Below are 22,604 nucleotides of genomic sequence, written 5' to 3'. Positions count from 1 at the left end.
TCCATCTTCAGAGTGGGGACTGTAGTCACAGGGCCTGATTCACCACTGCAGTCCCTCATCTCCATCCTGGTCTATCGCTGTTGGAATCAGTGGGGTTATGGAAACACACAACTGCAGTAACACAGTGGTGATCAGGCCTGGAATTTTGTGGATACGGCTGTCACCTCTACTGAGCTACAGCAGGTGCAAACAGATGCCTCTTACCTTGCGGTCTAATGGATCTCCTGAGGCTAACGGTTCATGTGACCTGTGGGCTGGTGCACCAGCCAGCATGTCCTGGAAGTGGAATTTCAGTTTCCGTCTCTACACTACAGTGTCAACTCAACCTGAATCTTCACACACTCTATAGTTCCTTCCTGAAACCAAGGACCTGCTGCCTGGCCTTTCTCAGTTGAGGTTTGCACCCCTATTCCCTGCTGGTGTGTCCTATCCAACCCTCCACCTAACCCTGACTTCATGTCTCTCACTGGGTAGGCTCCTTCTTACAGGAAAATCTGCCTCTGAGCTGTCACATGATCCTTGGTCACCTGACACAGGTGGTCAGCCAGAGCCTCGAAACAGGGTACTGGGTGGCATGCATATGACCTAGGACCAAGACCTTGTACAGTTCGATAGCTGGGTTCTCTTCCCCAAGCTGAGCTTGTCCTCAGCTCCATCGAGCTTTGTTCTGGGTACCAGCAGCTGCATTGTTCCTGTGTGATCAGTGTTCTGGGGCCGATGGAGAGAGTGAGATGGCCTAACATGTAACTGGGCCCTAGCTTACTAAGAGCTTTTAAGATGAGGACCAGGACCATGAACTGTATCTGGCATGGAATGGGGAGCCGGTGTGGGGAATGGTGTACAGCCTTCACACCGACCGTTCTGCTTGACCGGGTTGTTCTTGACCAGCTGCATTTTCTCTGTCTGCCACCATTAGCCCTAAGTAGAAGGCACAACGTTACTCCAGATTTGCAGTAATAAGGGTGTAATCTTTATGGGTAGGAAAGAGGGGGCAGGGATCTTGGCAGCTGCAGGTGGAAAAAGGTATTTCTGGCAACTGCAGTAGCGTGGGTAGCCAGGTGTAGCTCAGAGACCAGTGCGACTCTGACCATCAGTGCATGGATGTCACCAAAACACGGAGCCATCCTGGATTCTGCAACCTCTTCGTCTCAGTCCTACAACTCGTGCTGAGTTTGAGCCAGCTGCTGGTAACGCAGCTGCTTACTTCTGCACAGTGAGCTAGCCGGGCAAAGGTGATCCCTGTCTCCGATGAGAACGATATGGTTATCTGCATCGTGTTAGTAGATGGCTGGCTGCTGGGACGGAAACATCTCAGTGTCTCCTAATGGTATAGACCAGGGGTCGGCAACCTTTCGGAAGTGCTGTGCCGAGTCTTCAGTTATTCACTCTCATTTAAGGGTTCGCGTGCCAGTCATACATTTTAACATTCTTAGAAGGTCTCTTTCTATAAGTCTATAATATGTAACTAAACTATTGTTGTATGTAAAGTAAATAAGGTTTTTAAAATGTTTAAGAAGCTTCATTTAAAATTAAATTAAAATGCAGAGCCCCTCCCCGGACCGGTGGCCAGGACCCGGGCAGTGTGAGTGCCACTGAAAATCAGCTCACGTGCCGCCTTCGGCGCACGTGCCATAGGTTGCCTACCCCAGTATAGACCATGCCTTAGCCATACTGCGTCTGACCACACCAATGTAAATAATGTGAGCAACCTGGATGGGAGGCTGTGATGGTATTTCCCCTGCACTCTGTATGTGGGTTATTCTCCTTTCAGTACATATCACCACTGACACTTAATCCTGAGGCAGCATGCAGGAGTCTTTGAGTCTAATCTAGCAGTAACTACAGAAAATCCCATCAATACAAACAAAATCTGCACTCTGGGGAATTTATTTATTCTTCACACACACAAAAAGAGATAGTGGAGTTTGACATTTAGTGCTGAGCCGTCTCTCCTCCTCTGCCACCCTCCCTCTCCCAATGTTTATCTTTTTGTCAAAACCGGGGAAGTGATAGAGGCATCTGCTCGTTTGCTAAAATTACCTCCCAGGCGCCCGTTAAATTGCTGTTCCAGGGAATTACTCCTGACAGTGTGTAATCCATGCCATCGAGTAAATTCGCTCTGTGAGTCAGCTGGAATCTGTGACGTCCAATTGGGCGGGAGGATTATGGAAGAGGACTGCGCTAGGCTCATCACGTGTCGTTTCCCCGGATCAGCCAGGCCCTCGTCAGTGTATGACGTGCAGGCAAATAGAGCCCTTTTTAAAATGTAAGTGCTCCCTTTTCTCCCCACTGACGTTACTTTTCTTTGAACTGGCAAATGGCCCTGTCTGAGCATTTTATTTTTAACAGGAGAGGAGAGCTGGCAGCTGGCTCCTTCTCCTTCCTAATTGCCGCTGTGTCTAGAATCGAGAAGATTGTGACAGCTCCAGCACTTGGTACGGGTGGCGCCTTCTTTTCTTAGGCTCCATTAGGCAGAGCACATGCTACCACCACTGTCCTTGGAACTGTGCATGGGAGAAAGCACCTGGGTATTGCTTATTCCTGCTGTGCCAGCAGTGAGCTGACTAGTGAAACGAACCGTCACTGCTGAGCTAGGCGGTCCAAAGTGGCCAGCCCCAGCGTAGAGCCAAGTTCTGTTGTGCAGCTCCAGCCCCCGCATGCTGCAAGCCCGGTCGATCTCTTATGCTAAGCCATGTTCGGGTGTATTGGTTGGTAGCTGGAAGGGGACCCGCAAGGAAATCCCAATCACAGGAAGTTGCTTTGGTGCATGAGCCAGACAACACCCCGGCGGCGTGGGGCTCAGGGGCGCTGTGTGGGGGACGTAGCAGCTTTCAGATGAGCTGACGTCCCAACAGGTAAAGATTCCATGGCGCCTCCTGCAAGAGAATTGTTATTAATAATTTTTAACATCCAGAAGTTGGCCTGGCACGTTCCACATACACAGACTCTGCCTTGCAGAGATTCAAATATAGATTTTAGAGCTGACACCATTAGTCAGGGCAATATACAGACGCTGGGGAGGAGGAGGGTTAAGACAAGAGGCTAATAATAAGCTCACCTGGTCACTCAGTTTTGACAAGGGACGTGTGTTTCAGTCTAACGGTCTGTAGTGAGGGTGTGTGATCACTCGTGGCTCGTCGGCCCCATGGCAGCAGCGTGCCGGAGGGTTTTCAGTGAGGAAGGGGATTGGGAAGGTTATTTCTTACCTACACTAGTGTGGTGCGGCAGGAGGCACCTAGGCGGGAACGGGCGAAGGAGACAAGGGGTCTGTGTGGCTGCAAAACGTTAGCCGTGGTGCCGGGACCAGATCCCAGTCCGGGTGCCCACACTCTGTTGAACAACGCCCTCTTCCCCCACCTGGCCCCCACCTTCCCCCGTTTCCAGTTTGAGACGCTATTTTTTGCACTTCCTTCCCTAAACTGTCGTGCGGCGCTGGGGTGAGCTGCACGTCCCAGCTGGGGAAGCGAGTCCCCGGGCGTAGCTTTGGCAGGTGGCTTGGAGCCGTTGGGGTGGAATGTGCCATAGGAATAGCCGACCATTGCCCGGTTCTGTCTGCTGGCCGCACTGGACGGAGAGCCTCAGGGAGCTGTCCTGTGCAGGCAGCATTTGTCGCCCATGTGCGGGGAGCCCAGCAGCGCCCAGGCTCACCGTGGGCAGCCACGGAGATGGATTTGGTGGCAGGGCCCCTGGAAAGGCAGGTTGGGGCCAGCGGACTTACTCCCCGCGCACTAGCTAAGCAGTGGTGAGGGTACGATAACCCTACTGCACAGCCTTAGCCCTGCAGGGTCCCACCCACCCAAAGCCTGGCTGTTTGGGCTTGATGTGGGGGATGTTGGAGGGGGGCTGCCCTCCCAATCAGCCTCAATAGACTTCCCACTGTCGCCTTCTCTGGGATCCACTTCCTGGCTCCCTGGCCCTGGTGGCCAGCCCCACTGCTCGGCGTGAGTCGGTGCGGTCCCTTCCGCTAACAACTGGGACTTGCTGTTTTCTCTCTAGGAAAAGAAAGGCCAAGAGATTCAGAAGGGCCCTGAGGTGGAGATCACCAAGCTGGACAAGCTGCTAAACCTGGTGAGGGAACCGGCGAACAAGCCCGAGAAGTGAGAGAGAGGAAGGAAGCCCAGCCCGCTCCCAGCTGCACAGTGCCTCCTCTCCGTCCACGTGCCAGGAAGCGCCAGGCTCTGCAAACAGGCTCTCCTTTGACGGGCTCCTGTTTGCCATGCAGGTAGCATCCCTCTGAGCCTCCCGTCTCGTATGCAGCAGGAACACTGGCTTCCACTTCCAAATAAACGTGTTGAAAGGACGTTAGTTTGCAGAACTGTCACTCGGGCTGTGCTGGCTTCGTGCCATCTGCAGGCTGGGCGGGGGAGATGGCCACCCTCTGAGACCGTGGCATATCACACAGCCAAGGCCCCATCCTGCAGTCCTTAGGCAAGGTTCCCAGGACTCCACTAAGAGCTGTGTCTGCTTCGGGACTGCAGGATCAAGCCCCAACCTGAGTGCTGTGCCACCATCTCACACCTGTGTCCTGGTGGGCTGCTGCCCCCCACTGGAGTCAGCGTTCCCGGATCGGGTGTGGGGTACCAGAACAAAGGGGTCGGCATTGTCCAGCCGCTCCTCCCTTCTCCACCCCCTGTCCTGCACGCGCTTTCCTCACTGGCAGACACGCCACCATCTTCCGCGTGCGCTGGCACAGACATGGCGGGTGATGCCATCTGTCTCCAGTCAGGGAAGTGGTGCAGGGAGCAAGGGCCACCTGCCGTTCCTTCCATCCATGCCTGATTCCGCGTGGCTTTTGCAATCCTCCACCTCACGCGCTAAAGAGGAAGCTGCTCTGTAGTTGCTCATGGGGGGGGGGCGGGTGGGAAGGAGGGTTGTACCCTCTGGGTGTCCGGTGACAGGTTGGCGCTGGCTGGGAGGTGTTGGCTGCCCAGCCTCCAGCATATAATTCTCAGCCGGCAAGGTGAAGGGCTTGGAATTCATGGTGCTGGCTGCACAAGCTAGGGAGTACCTCAGCCCTGGTGTTCATGGAGATTTGAAAGGGGGCTGCCTCGCTGTGTGGCTGAGCAAGTGATGGACGTGACGAGCTTGCTCTTCGTCGGTGGAGAGGAGGCTGGCTATGCAGCCTCAGGGCATCACAGCCTTTGCTGGTGGAAGAAAGGGGAGTAGTAGTACCCTAGAGGTGTATCCACACTGGGAAACACCCCCATAGTCCTTCGTCATCTCACAAGACAGCGGTAAAAAGCTTCTGCTCCCTTTCTCCACTAAGAGCTTCCACGAGTGGAGAATGAACGTACCCAGCGCAGATGTCTCCCCAGGGGCTGGGGAAAGAAGGAACAAATCCCAAGATGCTGGTGTAACCCACACACCTTCTGGGCGTGGTGCTCTGTCCCATCTAGTGGCATCGAGACCACTTAGAGATTACAGAGTCTGCTCTACAGCCTTAGGTAAGAGCCAGTTGGCTTTTAGCTCATGCAGTAGAGGCTCATGCACTAAACTCCAGAGGTCCCAGGTTCGAGCCCACCCGCCGACAACCAGCGTCTGTTGGTGTTACACCTGGACATGTGCCCTCATGGAGTAATGTTGTGTGGCGAGGCTGGGGGGTGTCTATGGAACCAACAAAGAGCTGTGCTTCACCAAGTGCTGGTCTCTTCCTGGAAAGGGGAAGAGACCCGGGCTTGGAGTCCACCTCTTTCCTTAGCATCCTGCTACGAACTGGGGGAGAGAGGGAGAGGAGCAGACATGGCCTCTGATGTGGCTGGTATGATCCTGGCCCAGCACCAGCTCAATAAAGAAGGGCCACAGAAATGATTCGAGGGTTGGAAGACATTCCGCACGGTGAGAGACTTAAAGACCTCAAGCTGTATAGCGCAAAAGGAAGATCAAGGGGGACTTGCTTGAGATGTCCGAGTACCTTTATGGGGAGAAAATCCCAAGCACCAAAGTGCTTTTGAATCTAGCGCCAAAAGGCAGAACCAGAACCAACGGCTCAGAGTTAAAGCCAGAGAAATCCAAATGAGAAATAAGGCAAAGATTTTTAACAAGCGTGGGCGGTTGGCCGTTGGAAAAAGCTCCCAAGAGCAGTGGTGGATTCTCCATAAGAACATAAGAACGGCCGTACCGGGTCAGACCAAAGGTCCATCCAGGCCAGTATCTGTCCACCGACAGTGGCCAATGCCAGGTGCCCCAGAGGGAGTGAACCTAACAGGCAGTGATCAAGTGATCTCTCTCCTGCCATCCATCTCCATCCTCTGACAATCAGAGGCTAGGGGCACCATTCCTTACCCATCCTGGCTAATAGCCATTAATGGACTTAACCACCATGAATTTATCCAGTTCCCTTTTAAATGCAGTTATAGTCCTGGCCTTCACAACCTCCTCAGTAAGGAGTTCCACAGGTTGACTGTGCGCTGCGTGAAGAAGAACTTCCTTTTATTTGTTTTAAACCTGCTGCCTATTAATTTCATTTGGTGACCCCTAGTTCTTGTATTATCTCTTCAAGTCTTTAAATCCAGCCTGGCCGCCTCTCTGGAGGATGCGTTCGCTAAACGCAAGTTATTGGGCTCAAGGCAGCCAGCCAGACTAGATGATCGAATGGCTTCTTTTAGCCTTAAAATCCCGAATCGAAATCTGACCATCAGTAGCTGACTGTAGCAAGGGTTGGTGCACTCTTGGCCCAGACCCTACTCAGGTAGGTGCTTTGCTTTATTTCTTGACTTGTGCCCGTTTCTCCTCTCTCTAGCCGAAATAAAATGTCTGGAGTAAATGCAGCGAGACGTCAGCTGGGATTGTTAGTACTCAAGTGCCCATCCCGGGAGGCAAGTCGGGGGCTCTGTGCTGTGAGGAGAAAGAGCAAAGAGATGGAGACTTAGGCCCAGGCCTTCCCGTTGTGGTTTGCAGTGTTCTGGTAGCTGTGTTGGTTCCAGGCCAGGAGAGAGACAAGGGAGGTGAGGTCATTTGTTTTATTGGACCGACGTCTGTTGGTGGAAGGGACAAGCTTTGGCGCACCTCAGGGCTGTGTAGCTTGGAAGCTTGTGCCTCCCACCAGCAGAAGTTGATCCAATAAAAGATATCACCTCCCCTACCTTGTCTTTCTCAGCTCTTCAGAGGTATTTAGGCTCCCAACTGCCAGTGAAGTCAAGGGGAGTTAGGAACCTAAATAGCTTTGCAGGGCTGCTGGAACATGGGGGGCCAAGGGGCCTGGCCCGTCCTCTTCTTGCCTGGCTCCCAGCCCCTCCTCTTCCCCCGAGGCCTTGGGGAGAAGAGGAAGGGCAGGGGTGGGGCCACGGAGGGGGTGGGGCTTCATGCCCCTCCCCTCCCCCCCTTTAGGAAGACTCCGTGGCCCCTGACCAGGCCGCAGTGAGGAGCTGAGCATCGTAGTCACAGATGACAGAGAGGTTCTGCTTGGGACAGAGGCTCCGGGGGCCGACAGCGCGGCTGGTACAGTTACACACACACAGGAACAGAGTCACGTTTGACGCTCGTGAAACGCCACTGACTCGAGAACTACCCCGGCGATGGATTTGGCCCAGTTCATCCGAAAGGCTGTTGGGACCATAGCGTGTCCCCAGGGCTGGGAGAGGGGAGAGCCGGCAGCACCCTGCTTTGTCGCCAATTCCCCGCCGCCAGCACGGCTGCAGCGAGCAGCAGGGGTAGCTTAGGCCAGGGACACAGGCTCACTCTGACTCCACCGGTGTGGCGCGTGGAAACGGCAGCTAGCTGCCAGGCTGCTTCTGCTGCAAAGTTCAGCTCAGGACCCAAGGCCTAGGGACGATTCAGGCCCATCTCTGAGAGTCATTACGGGACCAGAGCCCTAAAGGGGGGAATAATCTTCGAACAAGGCTGATTGGCAATACACAGAGCAAGGAAATCCCCACCCACAGGAGCACAGGGCACTGATGGCAGATATGGATATGTTTCCTCCTCGCAATCCCTGGGATCCCTGCAGATCCTCAGCCAGTCGTACACTCAGCAGCACGTTGAACCAGCCTGGGTTTCACATACTAATTGTCTTCTGCGGTTCGCAGCCCCTGGCTAGAGAGGGAGGCACCCCTCAAACAGGCCTTTCTTGTGTCACTCCGCCCACCGGCGCTGATTCACTCAGGGCTTTATTTAGCCCAGCTTAATAGCATGTCTCTGAGAGGTCTGAGTAATGCGTGACCTTGTCGTTGCTGCACGTTTCAGGGCATCACCAAAGCACAGCAGGCGGCTCTGCTCAGCCCTTTGGAGAACCCGGCCCGAAACAAATGCCTTGTAAAGCCTTCCACCGGGCCAGTCTTTCAACCAGCAGCCCAGAGGAGCAGCCTCATCCCCAGCGATGGAGGGTCCCTTCTGTTTAAGGAGGGGTTTCAAAGGCACACAGTGGAATTAGATGCCCACTGGCTTTCCATAGGAGTGAGGGGCCTAGAGCTGCCTCTTAGCCTATGGACAATCACCCCCTTAACCAGGTCTTCTTCCCTCATCGTACAGTCCAGAATTGCCCCATGGCTTTGGCCCAACAGCGCCCGTGTCCCTCAGCGCCCGTCCTCTGCTAGCTGGCCTCTGGCTTCCTGCTAAGTCTCCACTCTGGAGGGTTCCAGTACTTCATCGCGGCAGGCGCCTTCTGCCAATGTTCCTGGTTCTTTCCCACGGGTGCCCTGAAAAGACAGGGCCTGTGTCACTGAGCAGTGAGACGTTCCGCCTGTATTTAATCACTGCACCTCCCGTCTCCCCTCCATCCTCTGTGCTCTAGCAGTGCCCGCTGCAAACAGGGCAGCACCCAGAGCCACATAGTGGGTGGCTTTCCTGGCACTGGCCAAACTACGGCTGGGCTGGGCTGGGCACGCCAGCTGCACTGGGCATCAAACAGCAGGCAAATAGAAACATGGAATCATAGGACTGGAAGGGCCCTCGAGAGGTCATCTAGTCCAGTCCCCTGCACGCATGGCAGGACTAAGTATTATCTAGACCAGGGGTGGGGAAAATACGGCCTGCGGGCCAGATACAGCCCATCTAACATTTCCGTCTGCCCCACCAGGCTCTTCGGCTGCCCCCTTGCGATCTCTGGGCTGCTAAAAGTCCCGTGGCACAGCGGGGCACTCAGGCCAATGGGAGCCGTGGGGGGTGGTGTTTAAGGCTGCGGGCAGTGCACGGAGACCTGCTGCCCCCTCCTCCCAAGGGGCATGCAGAGACGTGCCACAGTGCCAGGAGTGACGTGGGGCCACAGCATGCAGGGAGCCTGCCTGAGCCCTGCTGCGCCGCCAGCCGGGAGCCACCTGTGGTAAGTGCCTCCTGGCCAGATCATGCACTTCACACCCACTCCTGCATCCCAACCCCCTGATCCAGGTCAGAACCCTCTCCTGCACCCAAGCTCCCTCCCAGAGCCTGCACCCCACATCCTCTCTCCTGCACCCCAACCCCCTGCCCCAGCCAGGAGCTCCCTCCTGCTCCCAAACTCCCTCCCAGACCCCGCTCCCCCTCCTGCACCCCAACCCCCTGCCCCAGCCCGGAGCCTCCTCCTGCTCCCAAACTCCCTCCCAGCCCCCGCATCCCCTCTCCTTCACCCCAACCCCCTGCCCCAACCCGGAGCCTCCTCCTGCACCAAACTCCCTCCCAGACCCCGCATCCCCTCTCCTTCACCCCAATCCCCTGCCCCAGCCCGGAGCCTCCTCCTGCACCCAAACTCCCTCCCAGACCCCACACCCGTCACCCTCCTGCACCCCAACACTCTGCCCCAGCCAGGAGCTCCCTCCTGCACCCAAACTCCCTCCCAGACCCCGCATCCCCACCATTAATATAGTAGAACTGTGCGGCCCGTGATGACTCACCAAATTTGTGGAGTGGCCCCCCCCATGAAAATTATTGCCCACCCGACAGGTGTTTGTCTAACCTGCTCTTAAAAATCAACAATAATAGAGATTTCACAGCGTCCCTAGGCAATTTATTCCAGTGCTTAACCACCCTGACAGTTAAGAAGTTTTTCTAATGTCCAAACTAAACCTCCCTTGCTGCAATTTAAGCCCATTGCTTCTTGTCCTGTCCCCAGAGGTTAAGGAGAGCAATTTACTCCCTCCTCCTTGTAACAACCCTGTATGTAGTTGAAAACTGATATCATGGCCCCTCTCAGGGCTTGGCTACACTCGAAACTCCACGGCAGCGCTTTGAAGTGCGAGTGTGGTCGCGGCGCCAGCGTTGGGAGTGAGCTCTCCCAGCGCTGCAGGTACTCCACCTCCCCGTGGGGATTAGCTCCCAGCGCTGGGAGCCGCGCTCCCAGCGCTGGGAGCCGCGCTCCCAGCGCTGGGGCACTGTTTACACTGGTACTTTGCAGCGCTGTATCTTGCTGCGCTCAGGGGGGTGTTTTTTCACATCCCCGAGCGAGAAAGTTGCAGCGCTGTAAAGCACCAGTGTAGCCAAGGCCTCTGTCTTCTCTTCTCCAGACTAAACAAACCCAATTTTTTCAATGTTCCCTCCTAGCTCATGTTTTCTAGACCTTTCATCATTTTTGTTGCTCTTCTCTGAATTTTCTCCAGTTTGTCCACATCTTTCCTGAAATGTGGCGCCCAGAACTGGACACAACACTCCAGTTGAGGCCGTATCAGCGTGGAGTAGAGCAGAAGAATTTACTTCTTGTGTCTTGCTTACAACACTCCTGCTAATGCAGCCCAGAATGAGGTTTGCTTTTTTTGCAGCAGTGCTACACAGTGACTCATATTTAGCTTGTGATCCACTATGGCCCCCAGATCCCTTTCCACAGTGCTCCTTCCTAGGCAGTCATTGCCCATTTGTGTGCATGCAACTGATTGTTCCTGCCTAAGTGGAGCACTTTGCATTTGTCCTTATTGAATTTCATCCTATTTACTTCAAACCATTGCTCCAGATAAAAGCAGTAAGGCAGCCAGTGACAAGCCACCAATCAGAGCTAGGACTTCGTCTGCTGAAAAGCCTGGGAGAGTTCGCAGTGTCAATCCCTCTCCCACTCCCCTGCCCCATACATGACGTCATTGCCACTCACATGTCTGTGAGCCTTGCCACTGTGTCAATGGGCCCCAGCCCTCAGGTGTGTCTGAAGTAGGTACACTCAGGCTTTGCTCACTAGTGTCCATAAGTCATCACAGTCCAGGCAGGCCCGATCCAGTGGCAGGCTGGGCCGTAGCATGGAGCCATGGATGCTGTCTCACTCCTCTCACCCAGGGGCACTTTGGCTTCATGGTTGGCTGAAAAGTCTGCACACATCTGAGAAGCTGATGCCATCTTTCTCCTGCCCTCCCTCCCGATATGGGACACTGGAGAAAGCAGGTCTCTCGCTCTGTCTCCAGCCCTTGGGCGCATTGTCTGGGTTTGGCCGGCCTTGTGCCGCTCAATGTCCCGCGTCCAGTCTCTGGTCACGGCTTCTCTTTGGGAGTGTCTGCCATGACGGGGGCCTGGTACTAGCTGGCATGAGCCTTCTGGGCTGGGCTCGGGAGCAGGCCAGTGTGGTCCCAGCTTGGATTTGCTCTTGGCTTGTATCGCGTCTGGCAGCTTGCGCGTTTTCCTGCCGTGGTTGGTTCTGCTGCTGCTCGGAAGGTTTTGCTGGGTTTCTTTGTTGGTTTGTTTTTGCTATTGAGCAAAGACGTGTAGGCTGGGATGGGGCTTTCATTAGCATAGCCGTTTAGCGGCTCTCCTGCTCTGGGGCAGAGGGATTAGTATTTGCTGCTTTGGTTGAGCTAGCACCAGAAGCAGAATCTTCCTGTCTGCATGTTGATTAGCGGGGGGAACCGGGCTGGGTCTGCTCTGCAGCTGTGATTGCCAGCGTCTTGTAGGCGTTTGGCGGGGGGGGCGGTGCTGTTTGGGTTTTTTTTCCAACAAACGTAACTGACTATTAAAGTTGGGTCCCAAACTTCCTTCCCGTTTCCTAGAATGACCTGACTGGTGCGGCTGAATTGCATTAGTACTCGTTTTATTGGGGCGCTAGCTAGTCATTCCTGTAGAGCTTGGGAGGCCCACAAAGCTTGGTCTTTAACTCTGATAGTCTGTCGAAACTCCTCGATCATTTATTATGAGGCCCAGAGATGTAGCAGTCAGGCTGCATTCAAATCTCTACAGCCCACTGACAACATTGTCATCGGTTAGGTGTTTGTTTCTGAACTACCCGAACTGTTTTTCTCCAGGTTGGCATGTCAGCTCCATGTATAAATAGGGGCATTGCCAGCAGATCGAGGGACGTGATCATTCCCCTTTATTCGACATTGGTGAGGCCTCATCTGGAGCACTGTGTCCAGTTTTGGGCCCCACACTACAGAAGGGATGTGGAAAAATTGGAAAGAGTCCAGTGGAGGGCAACAAAAATGATGAGGGGGCTGGAGCACATGACTTATGAGGAGAGGCTGAGGGAACTGGGATTGTTTAGTCTGCAGAAGAGAAGAGTGAGAGGGGATTTGATAGCTGCTTTCAGTTACCTGAAGGGGGGTTCCAAAGAGGATGGATCTAGACTGTTCTCAGTGGTGGCAGATGACAGAACAAGGAGCAATGGTCTCAAGTTGCAGTGGGGGAGGTCTAGGCTGGATATTAGGAAAAGCTTTTTCACTAGGAGGGTGGTGAAGCACTGGAATGGGTTCCCTAGGGAGGTGGTGGAATCTCCATCCTTAGAGGTTTCTAAGATCAGGCTTGACACAGCCCTGGCTGGGATGATTTAGTTGGGGATTGGTCCTGCTTTGAGCAGGGGGTGGGACTTCCTGAGGTCCCTTCCAACCTTGATATTCTATGATTCTATGTCAGCCCTATGTACTCATGTCAGGCCCACGTATCCTGTCAGCCCCATGTACTCCTGTCAGGCCCATGCTCACACACCCCACTGACTGCGTGCCCACAACCACAGCTGCACACACATCCCAGCACAGTACCATGCGCCCGCACACCCTCTCTTGTCTGTGCCCCATGAATGGTGCGGCAGCTGCCAGCCAGCCCTGCTGAGCTGCAGAGCTGGGCTGCTGCTCCCCAAGGCGCTGACCGCCAAGGAGCTCCAGCTCTGTGCTCATGCATGACTCAGCTCGACTCCACGCAAAGCTGGTACCACTGCAGCCTCTCTGAGCTGCTGCTTTCTCAGCCTTGGCTGACTCCAGAGCTTAGCCGTGTTGGGTTTTTTCCCCTCCTTAGCCTGGCCTTGACCCGGCAGGGTGCTGATTGCTGCCTGAGCACCGTCAGCCCCCACTGAGTTCAGTGAGCGCTCAGCACCAGAGCGGATCAGGCCCTCTACATGACTGGTACTGAGCCTTCCCTGCTGCCACCCACATGTATTTACCTGGCTGAGGCCAGCCCGCAGGCTGGGCCCCAGCAAGGGGCCGTAGGTGGCAACAGCACAGATGCGCCAGACCCCACAGTCCTTGCCAGCCCCACTCACACAACCCTGGCCTGCTTGCTAAGAGCCAGATTTAAGGCAGTGGTGAGGAAGCAGCATTCCAGTGTCTCTGAACCACCCAGCAGCCCCAGTCCTAGAGCAGCAGTGTTTTACCTTAAAGACCCTGGGAGCCCACCCTCCTTGGGGCCTAGAGTGAGCAGACGTCCCGATATTATTGGGACAGTCCCGATTTTACCCCATTTGTCCCGCATCCCGACACCCTGCGTCCGGATAGCGGGGATGGACCGCTCACCATCAGCACCATTGTCCCGGGGCTGGCATGGCGGTGCTTCCTGGGGCAGATCCCAGCAGCGCACCCTCCCGCCCGCCCGCCCGCAGGAGCCTGCAGTGTGGGCGGCCCCTAGGCACAGTAGCATAGGGGGTCTCCGCGTGCTGCACCGACTCCCTCCTACCCAATCAGAGCTGTGGGGGCGGGGCTTGCAGGCGCCGGCAGCGGGCAGAGAGCCCCCCCCCCACCCGACCCATCCCTAGCCTAGGAGCCAGAGGGACCTGCCGCCCCAGGTAAGCACCACCAGGCCCCCCCACCCCCGGCAGGCCCCTCTGGCTCTTAGGGTTGGGTCAGGGCCTGGGGGCAGGGAGCTCTCTGCACGCTGCCAGCGCCTGCAACCCCTGCTCCACGGCTCCGGCAGCTCCCACTGGCGCTTTTCCCAGCCCATGGGAGCCATGGAGCTCACACTTGTGACAGGCGCAGCACATGGAGACCCCTCGGCTGCCCCTGATCCAAGGAGCCAGAGGGACCTGCCAGATCCTTCCCAGGAGCCGCCCCAGGTAGGCACCACCAGGACCCCCCCACCCCAGCAGGCCCCTCTGGCTCTTAGGGTTGGGGAGGGCGTGGGGCGGGGCGTGACACTCACTTATACCAGACCTCTGTGACTTAGTTTGCTTCAGCCACTGACAGCTGAAGGCAGGACTCGGATCTTCCCCTCTGTGACTGTGGCTGGGGCTGGAGCCAGGGCTACAAGAGGGACCCTTCACTCCCCTGCCCTGCAACTGGGTCTGACTGCAACCAGGATCCTGCACCCCGTCCTGCGGCTCCTGTGCCCCGGGCCCCGTGGCTTCTGCTGGGGGCTGGAGCTGGGGCCATGAGGCCTTGCCCCGTGGCTTGTGGTGCAGGCTGCAGCGGGGACCGTACACCCCTCTTGCAGCTTCCTAGGTCTGTGCGCCCCCTCTCATGGCTCTGGTTGGGGCTGTGCACCTGTGGCTCGCCCAATGTGTCTTGGTATTTCACTCTTGCGATCTGGTGACGCTACTGGGGCCGCAGCCTGGGATGGAAGGGAAATGAGCCTTGCTCCATCACTGCGGTAACTAGACTCACATTCCTCCTGGAGGCCACACCCTGTAAGTGTAATATGTGAGCCTGGCACTGCGAGCAATGTGCGTAGCCTCAGCCATGCAGCCAGAACCCCAACCCCATGCGCTTACCACTCGCTGACCCGGCCTCGCCTTGTATCCTCTGCCTGCAGCGCTCGGGAGCACATTCCCCAGGGAATCTGGCCCTAGAGTTCATCTGGCTCAGTGACAAATCAAAGCAGAGCACATAGCAGCTTCCTATTTACTATGATAGTTTTATTAGTCTAGTAAAAACACAACCGCAAAGGGACGTTACACCTGACGGCGCGTCATTACCATGAGAAGCCAGAAGGAAACATAGTCACGCTGCCTCTTTGCAAGTGAAAGACCAAAAGCCACCTGGCTGAGGCGCACAGATCCAGCCCCAGGGGACCCTGCTGGCAACCCAGCTGTGTTGGGCATACAACCCAGACCCCACACACGTGCTTATTGCAACAGCTGTGCTGGCTGGGGGAAGGGGAAGAAGAGTTGATGACTGCACCAAAGACCCCTGCGAAGGCCTTTGTCTGATGAGCATCTATCTATTGCTTGGCTGTAAACTTGGCTGCAGGTGATTTACTGAGGCTCTGATAATGCACAGTGCTAAGTGAGGGCAGGGGATGGACGGGGTGGGCACTGGGGGGGGGGGTGCTATGCTGGCCTGTGAATGCTGATGCTCTCAGGGGCAATTGCCTGTAATCAGCAGGATGGTTAGGTGCTGGAATTCCTGTTCATACCCCTGGCTGCTAATGGAAGATCCTTTCACGTATTCTCCTCGGTCTCTCAGGACTCCTGGCCCAGGAGCTGCAGTAACTCTGTGTTCCCCATGCCTGCCCCGGTAGAAAGCAGAGCTGCACCTCTAGCTGACATGGCTTAAGCTGGCAGCGGCCGGGTAGGACAGGCCCAGGGTGATCTGCTGGGCTGATCCCTGCCCAACATTTCAGGTGCGCCCAGTGAGCCCCCAGCTGCTGAGCGTGCCAGAGACAACGTGCTTGCTGGGCAGCGGGCTGGTCCAGCTACAGCATAGCTGTTGTGCAGCTTCCACAGCGCCGGCCAGTCCAAGTGCAGCTGGACATTTCAGACACACACAGACAATGTTGCCGTTCAACTGGCTGGGCCAGGCATGGCCAGATCCAAAGCACCTGGTAAACGTCCCAGCTACCCTGGCTGCTGGCCGGATCAGGGGCAGGGACATGCTCCCCTTTCAAAAGTTCACTCTTTATACTGAATTGCTGTAACCCGAACGCCTGAGCGTGACATCACAGCGGGCTGGCAAGGCGCTGCGTGTGATGTCACAGCCGCTGGGGCCTGCCCTCGGGCGGGAATACGCAGCAGGAGCCAGTGAGTGCTGATAAAAAGCCAGGCTCAGAGGCTGCAGCAAACCTCACTAGGCCCGAGGGCTGTGGGGAAACCCCGCCCCCAGCGAGTGGGAAATTGGTTTTAGGAAGTGACGCCTCAGCTGTTAATGAGACCCTGCTATGGGGCTGAGGGTACAACCCTCCAGAGGGGGCAGACGGGCCGAGCCGGGAAAAAAGGAGCCGCGTGCTCCTAGAAGGTCACTTTACAGCAGCAGCCTAGAGCCTCCCAGCAGCAGTGCCCTGGCAGCCAGCAGATCTGCTCCCAGCAAGGCTGGGACTTTCCACAAAGGGAGGGCAAGGGCAGGGGGCACAGAGAGCCCATGGCAGGGGGCAGCAGCACCACTAACGCTCCCAGCTTGCCCCATGGCAGAAATCCTCATCGCCTTTGTCCGACCACACAGCCGCTGCAGCTACTCTGTGCAGATCCCTGGGCTGTGAGCAGGCCTGGCCCGCCGGCCCAGGGAAACAGAGACACATTGACTACAAAGGGGGCACCCTTCTCCCAGCTTTCCCCGCTCCCTCCTGGACTGGCTCTGCCGTGAGGGAGCAGCCAGGAACAGCCAAATCCCGCGAGGCCGGCAGCAGGGCAGGGGCTAATTTCATGGCGTTCGGTGCGAACGGTAACAAGGAGAGACGGGAGACGCAGGCTGGGTTGCCCAACTCCCGGACGGCACAGAGTCCAGGGGTGTTTGGGTGCAAGCGCGCTGGGCTGGAAGAGACACCCCTGCTGCGGCTGGTGACTGGGTGTGCCTGGCTCCGTGGGCTGAGAGAAGGGATGGGATGGACACAGTTGAGCAGGCTACTCCGTGACACTGGGGCTGCCAAGGGGAGTAATGGGGTATGGGAAGGGGCCAGCAGCTCTCCCCAGCTCCAGCATCCCATTGATTGCAGTGGGAATTAGGCACCTGAATAGCTTTGGGGATCATGCCCAAACCCTCTGACTCCAGAGCTCTTTCGAGCCAGGCACAGCCCCACATGAACCCATCCAGCTCCCTCGTCTATATTTAACGACCGTAAGCTGCCTGCTGCCGGCTGGCCGCCCACACAGGGTTTGTCAGCGCACAGACTCTGGCGGCTGCTTCGCGTGGCGTTCACACTGGTGACGGCGTCCGGCTCGCGATGCCACATGGGCTGGGGAAGCCAGGCCTTATGGCTGGTCCCTGCAGCAGCTGGCACCTCGGAGGACGCCAGGAAACAGCCTGACGGCGGCTCTCCCTCCCCACGAGATGAGGCTTGGAGAGAGCCTGTTCGCCCAGGGGCGCGTCCTGCCATGGGGGATCACCTGCCACTGCCCCCGCCCATTGGGATGGTTCGCAACCCAGGCAGTGCAATGGGAGGGGCTGGAAGACCCCCATGAACGAGGGTTCCTTGGTGCAGCTTCACTCCAGCCCCAAGGACAGAGTCCAGCCGGCCCTGAGGCGGAGGGGCCCCGAGCGCGCGAGTCCTTTGGTGGAAGGCCCAGCCTGCCTCCCACACTCCCACCCAAGCCCCGCTCAGTCTCCTCTTCATTTCGAGTCACGTCCCCCAGAGCGGCCGCTCGGCAGAGCCCCCTCATCAGGGCAGCCCCACCCCGACACGCTCACACTCCCTTCTCCCTCGGGGGGCTGCTGGGAGGGAACCGATGGCGGCCGGCCTGGGCGCTCAAACACCTCGGTCAGGTCCAAGGCAGGACACGCAGCTTCCTGAACGCGGGCCCGGGGGTCTCTGGGGGCTCTGGCTTAGAAGCAAGGTGGTGGAGAGAGCCCAGGGGACCAGCCATCAATCCTTCCTCAGCACCCCAGCTGTCCCGGGCCGTGGAGAGGCTCAAGGCTGGAGCAGGTATTTCTCCTCGTTCTTCGTCTCGTCCGTGTCCGTGTCCAGGCTCTTCTTGGGGCAGGACGGGGTCCTGCAGGCCTTGCACAGGATCAGGAAGAGGATGAGGATCAGCAAAGCGATGACGCAGTTAAAGGAAATCGCAACTACTGCTCCGGTGGAGAGCCCTGACCCCATCGCCGCTCCCCGGGAGGCGGTCAAGGGAGAGGCCGCTCACTCCCCTGGGAAAGGCAGGCCTCCCTTCTGCCCATCGACCCCGGGGCCTCTGCCTGCTCTGGGAGAGACCCCTGGCCCAACGACGGAGACGGCTGTGCCCACCCCAAATGCATTGGCAGGGGAGGAGGGGAACAGCTGGGTCTAGAAGTGGTCTTGAAACCTCGGCTCCAGGGAAGCCCCAGATGTTTTCTGCCCTAAAGCCCAAGTCTCATTCCAGAGGTTAGCAGGGGTCGTCACCTGGGGAGGAGCTTTCCCCTGGAGGAGGGCGTAGCCAATCTCTGTCTCCTCCCAGTGGGGGCTGCTTTAGATCCCAACCACCATCTCCTTCACCATGACACCTGTGATACGGTGCTGCCCGCCCCCCCCCCAGCGATCCACTCGCACTGGGGCCGCAGGCGGTGGCAGCGGCAGGATCGGATGGTGCTGGAGTCCCAGGGAGCTGGGAGCAGAGAAGAGCGGCCCAGATCAGGAGGCGCGGCAGCCACGGAGCTCTGGCCTCTGCAGCGGGGCAGGACGTCGGCTGCTGTTGCTCCCCAGCTGCTCTCTGAGCTGGAGGACAGTCATGGCTGGTTCTCCCAGGACTTCCACCATCCCGTCTCCAGCAGCTTCGGTCCCGGCTGTGACGCCGAGGAGGGAGTCGCGTCCCGATGTCTCACCCTCGTGCCTGGGACGGTAAAGACAAGGACAGTGTCATTAACTGGGCAAGTGATGCCTGGCTCACTGGATGACATGCACTGGCGACAACACCCACCACCACAGCCGGCCCTGCTGCTGGGAGCTTCCGCAGCCCCAACTCCCTGCTGACTCTTGAATGCATCTGGCTCTGGGGTTAATTCACCACGGGAGGCAGGCCCTGGAGCCCACCCCTCCAGCTCGCCCTCATTCCCTCCAGGGGAGCGGTGGTAACGCCCCGGTGGCTCATAGCCCTGCATCACCACAGCAGTGTCCCCCCTGGCAATCAGGCGCATCGGCACCCTGAAGACAGCCAGGTCGCTGGGGCTCCTCCCAGGTCTCACCTCAGACTGATCCCCACACACTGCGGGCACATGTGCCTCGTCCTGCCGCGCGCCCTGGCAGGGCGAGCCGAGTTCACGCGCTCTCTGGGGGGCTGAGCCAGCCCACGCAGCAGGCACTGCCATAGCCAGTGGCTGCAGCAGGAGGCTAACGCAATTTTCATTACTTCCAAGGCAGGTCAGTGAGCAAGGTGTACTTGGAGGGGCAGGGAAGGAGGACAGTGTGAGATGTTGCCAAACAGGATAAAGCAGGGGTGGGCAAACCACGGCCCATGGGCAGGCCCGCGAGCTGCAACACGCGGCTCAGCCCTGCTCTGGCTGGGACGCTGGGTCGGGGGCCGCACCACATGGCTCCCGGAAGCCGCGGCATGGCCCTGCTCCGGCTCCTATGTGCTCCAATGGGAGCAGCAGGGGCGGTGCCTACGGATGGGGCAGTGTGCAGAGCCACCTGGCCACACCTCCGCAAAGGAGCTGGAGAAGAGACATTCCACTGCTTCCGGGAGCCACTTGAGATAAGCACTGCTCGGAGCCTGCACCCCCTGAGTCTCTCCCCACGCCCCAATCTCTTGCCCCAGCCCTGATCCCGCTCCCACTCTCCAAACCCCTCGATCCCACCTGAAGCCCTCCCTTCACCCCAAACATCTCATCTCCAGCCCCAACCCAGAGCCTGCACCCCCAGCCAGAACTTGCACCCCTTCCCACATCTCCTACCCCAGCCCTGATCCCCCTCCCACCCTCTGAACCTCTCAGTCCCAGCCCAGAACACCCTCCGACACCCCAAACTCCTCATCCCCAGCCCCACCCTAGAGCCCACATCCCCAACCAGATCCTTCACCCCTTCCTGCACCCCAACCCCAGTTCTGTGAGCACTCATGGCCCGCCATACAACTTCTATTCCCCGATGAGGCCCTCAGGCCAAAAAGTTTGCCCACCCCTGGGATAAAGTCATGTCCCCAAATGCGGCCAGCCAAAGACATGGGCTAAGCCACAGGGACGGTTACATACACCCAGCAGAATGGGGAGAAAGGCACATTCCAGGGGCCTCCACCCTGCACTGAACGTGTCTCCACTGAAACGCTTCCCGTCTGCTCCTCACGCTCTGCCCTCCCCTGGCTTGGCTACATGGGACTGACCATGGGGCTGGAAACGGGGCATAGGGCCATCCTGGTCCCAGGGACCCAGAACCAGTTACCACCTGACGGCTGTTCAGCAGCCCTTGTTTAAACTGATTTGGGTGGGTGTCCTCGGAGTTCACACGGACAGGTCCCTACAAAACCTGCCGCCACAGCTGGCCCTAACCGGCCCCACGTCGATGCAGGAAGGCGGCCAAGGACTGCAAGGAGGAAGGAGACTGAACCGAAGTGGGAAATCGGTCGTGCACACGGGTGGGAAGGCACATGAAAGGGGCACTCGTGCTGCCACTGCCTGAGCGATCCCTGTTGACACCAAACATTTTGGAAGGGAGATTAAACCTTGCACTTCAGGAAGCTGGCCGATCTCGGACGACGAAAGACCAAGCTGAGACCTGCAAGGGGCAGATGATCTCACATCTGCAGGGCCCCACCGAATTCACAGCTGTGAAAAACGCATCACGGACGGACCGTGACATCTGATCTCCCCCGTGAAACGTGGCACACCAGCCGGGGACTCCTGCTGTGCACCAGGCTCCAGCGGCTAGTCCCAGCCCGGGCTGGGGAGGGACAGGACTCCCTCTTCCCCTGCAGGGGCCGCTCCTTAGCTGGGTCAGACTCACCTCCAGGAACCTCGCCCAGCTACAGGAAGCTCCGCGGCTGCTGGCTGGGAACCCAGCTCTGGAGGCAGCGCAGCAGCAATGGTGGCTGTCAGCCCGCGACCCGGGCACAGAGGCCGTGGCCCCAGCTGTCAGCCCCTGAGCTGGGCAGGAGGGTGCTGGGAAAACCTGGACAGATGGTAACTCACCCTCCCATACCCTATGACCCTCACTTCTGCACTGCTGCTGGCGGTGGTGCTGGTTTTAGAACTGCTGATCTCCGGCTGCCCAGCTCTGAAGACAGTGCCCCTGCCAGCAGCAGCGCAGAAATAAGGGTGATAATCCCACAACCCTCCCACAACTCCCCCCGCCCCACAGCCCGCTTTTGGCTCACGACCCCCACAGTTGCAACACCATGAAATTTCAGATGTAAACCTCTGACCCTGTGAAACTATTTTTAAAATCCTATAACCGTGAAATTGACCCAAATGGGCCGCGAATTTGGTAGGGCCCTACACATCTGCTACCGTGGGGTTCTTACACCTTCCTCTGATGCACAGCCAGAGACAGGACACAAGGCTAGATGGACTCGGGGTCTGAGCCAGTCTGGCAGTTCCTGTGCTCTGTCTCCAAGCCAACAGCCCTTGCCCACCTGAAACAGACTGACTGACGTTTAAATCCATCCCCATGAGCTGGGACAGGCAGAAGTGACTTATGCAGGATTCATTAGCTCAGCTGCTGAACGCCTCAGCCGGAGGTTCTGCACAGAGCGACAAGGGGGAATATTTGAGAGTTCACAGCAATCGCCCAGGAAACCTCGGGGCGCTGCGGTCATTCATCAGAGGAGCCTTTTCATGTTACCATGGGAGTCCTGCGCGGTGCTCCACAGTCCAGTCTGTGTTCCTCTCACAGCGGCACAGGCCTAATCCTCCAGGGTGCTGAGTGCCTCCTGGGAAGTGCCTTGCAGAGCTGGACGGGACAGCTCCCCATGTAGGTGCACCCTAGACTCAAACTGAACCCTTCGGGGTCTGGAGAGAGCTCTGCCAGAACCAGAGAGATGCCTCCACCCGGCTGGACTGAGGGGAATCCCAAGGGGCTGCTCTCAGCTGGGAACCATCCCTACACACAGATACCATGGGGGAGAGGGAAGGACAACTCAAATCCTTGCAGCACATCCGTCAAAGCCTGCACGGCCGAGCTCAGACCGCCCACTGTGCTCCCTGCCCCACCACAGAGAGGAGGCAACTGTCCAGAACTTGGAGTAGTGAGCGGAAACTGAGCCCCGGGATATTTCAGGTGAAACTCTGGAAACATCCCCCAGCAGGGAGATCTGGGAGGGTGTGGAGCTGTCCTGTCCAGGGCAGAGGGAGGGGCGCAGGACAGGGGTGTCTGCACAAACACTACATCCCAGGCCAGCACCGATGGGAAAGGGAGGGAGAGCAGGACCGAACGCCGCTCCGGTGTTGCATGCACAACGAGGAGGCGTCTTGGAACTGCCTCCTTTCCCACCACAGCTATTCGACCTGCAGTAACCCACTGCCAGCCTCCTTACGTAAGCAAAGCCCCGTTCCCAGGCTGCAGAGCAAGGCTCCCTCAGCCACGGCTGGCTTTGAATAGCCCTGCTGTCTCCCACACCCGCCCAGCTCCCTCTGCCCCTGCAAGGCCATCGCGCCACCTCCCGCCCCACATAAGCTCATTCGTCTCTGAGCCGCTCGCTGGGCTCCGGGGCCAGCAACACAAACTCCGGAGTAAGGGTCAAGCTGCCTGCTGCATCCTTG

General features: G+C 57.7%; 1 protein-coding gene across 2 annotated transcripts in view; it reads left to right on the top strand.

Moving 5' to 3' along the window:
• The window catches only part of DNAI1 (dynein axonemal intermediate chain 1), a 305,324-nt gene extending 301,031 nt beyond the window's left edge, over positions 1-4,293 (top strand). For both annotated transcript variants that reach the window (XM_039543627.1, XM_039543625.1), the window contains one exon: positions 3,997-4,293. In XM_039543627.1, the coding sequence (XP_039399561.1) occupies positions 3,997-4,101 (105 nt within the window). In that variant the 3' untranslated portion in view covers positions 4,102-4,293. The remainder of the gene's footprint in view (positions 1-3,996) is intronic.
• Positions 4,294-22,604: the final 18,311 nt, after the last annotated feature.

The sequence above is a fragment of the Mauremys reevesii genome, linkage group 6 (genome assembly GCF_016161935.1).
Source record: "Mauremys reevesii isolate NIE-2019 linkage group 6, ASM1616193v1, whole genome shotgun sequence".
Lineage (NCBI taxonomy): Eukaryota > Metazoa > Chordata > Testudines > Geoemydidae > Mauremys > Mauremys reevesii.
This window is presented reverse-complemented; position numbering and strand designations above follow the sequence as displayed.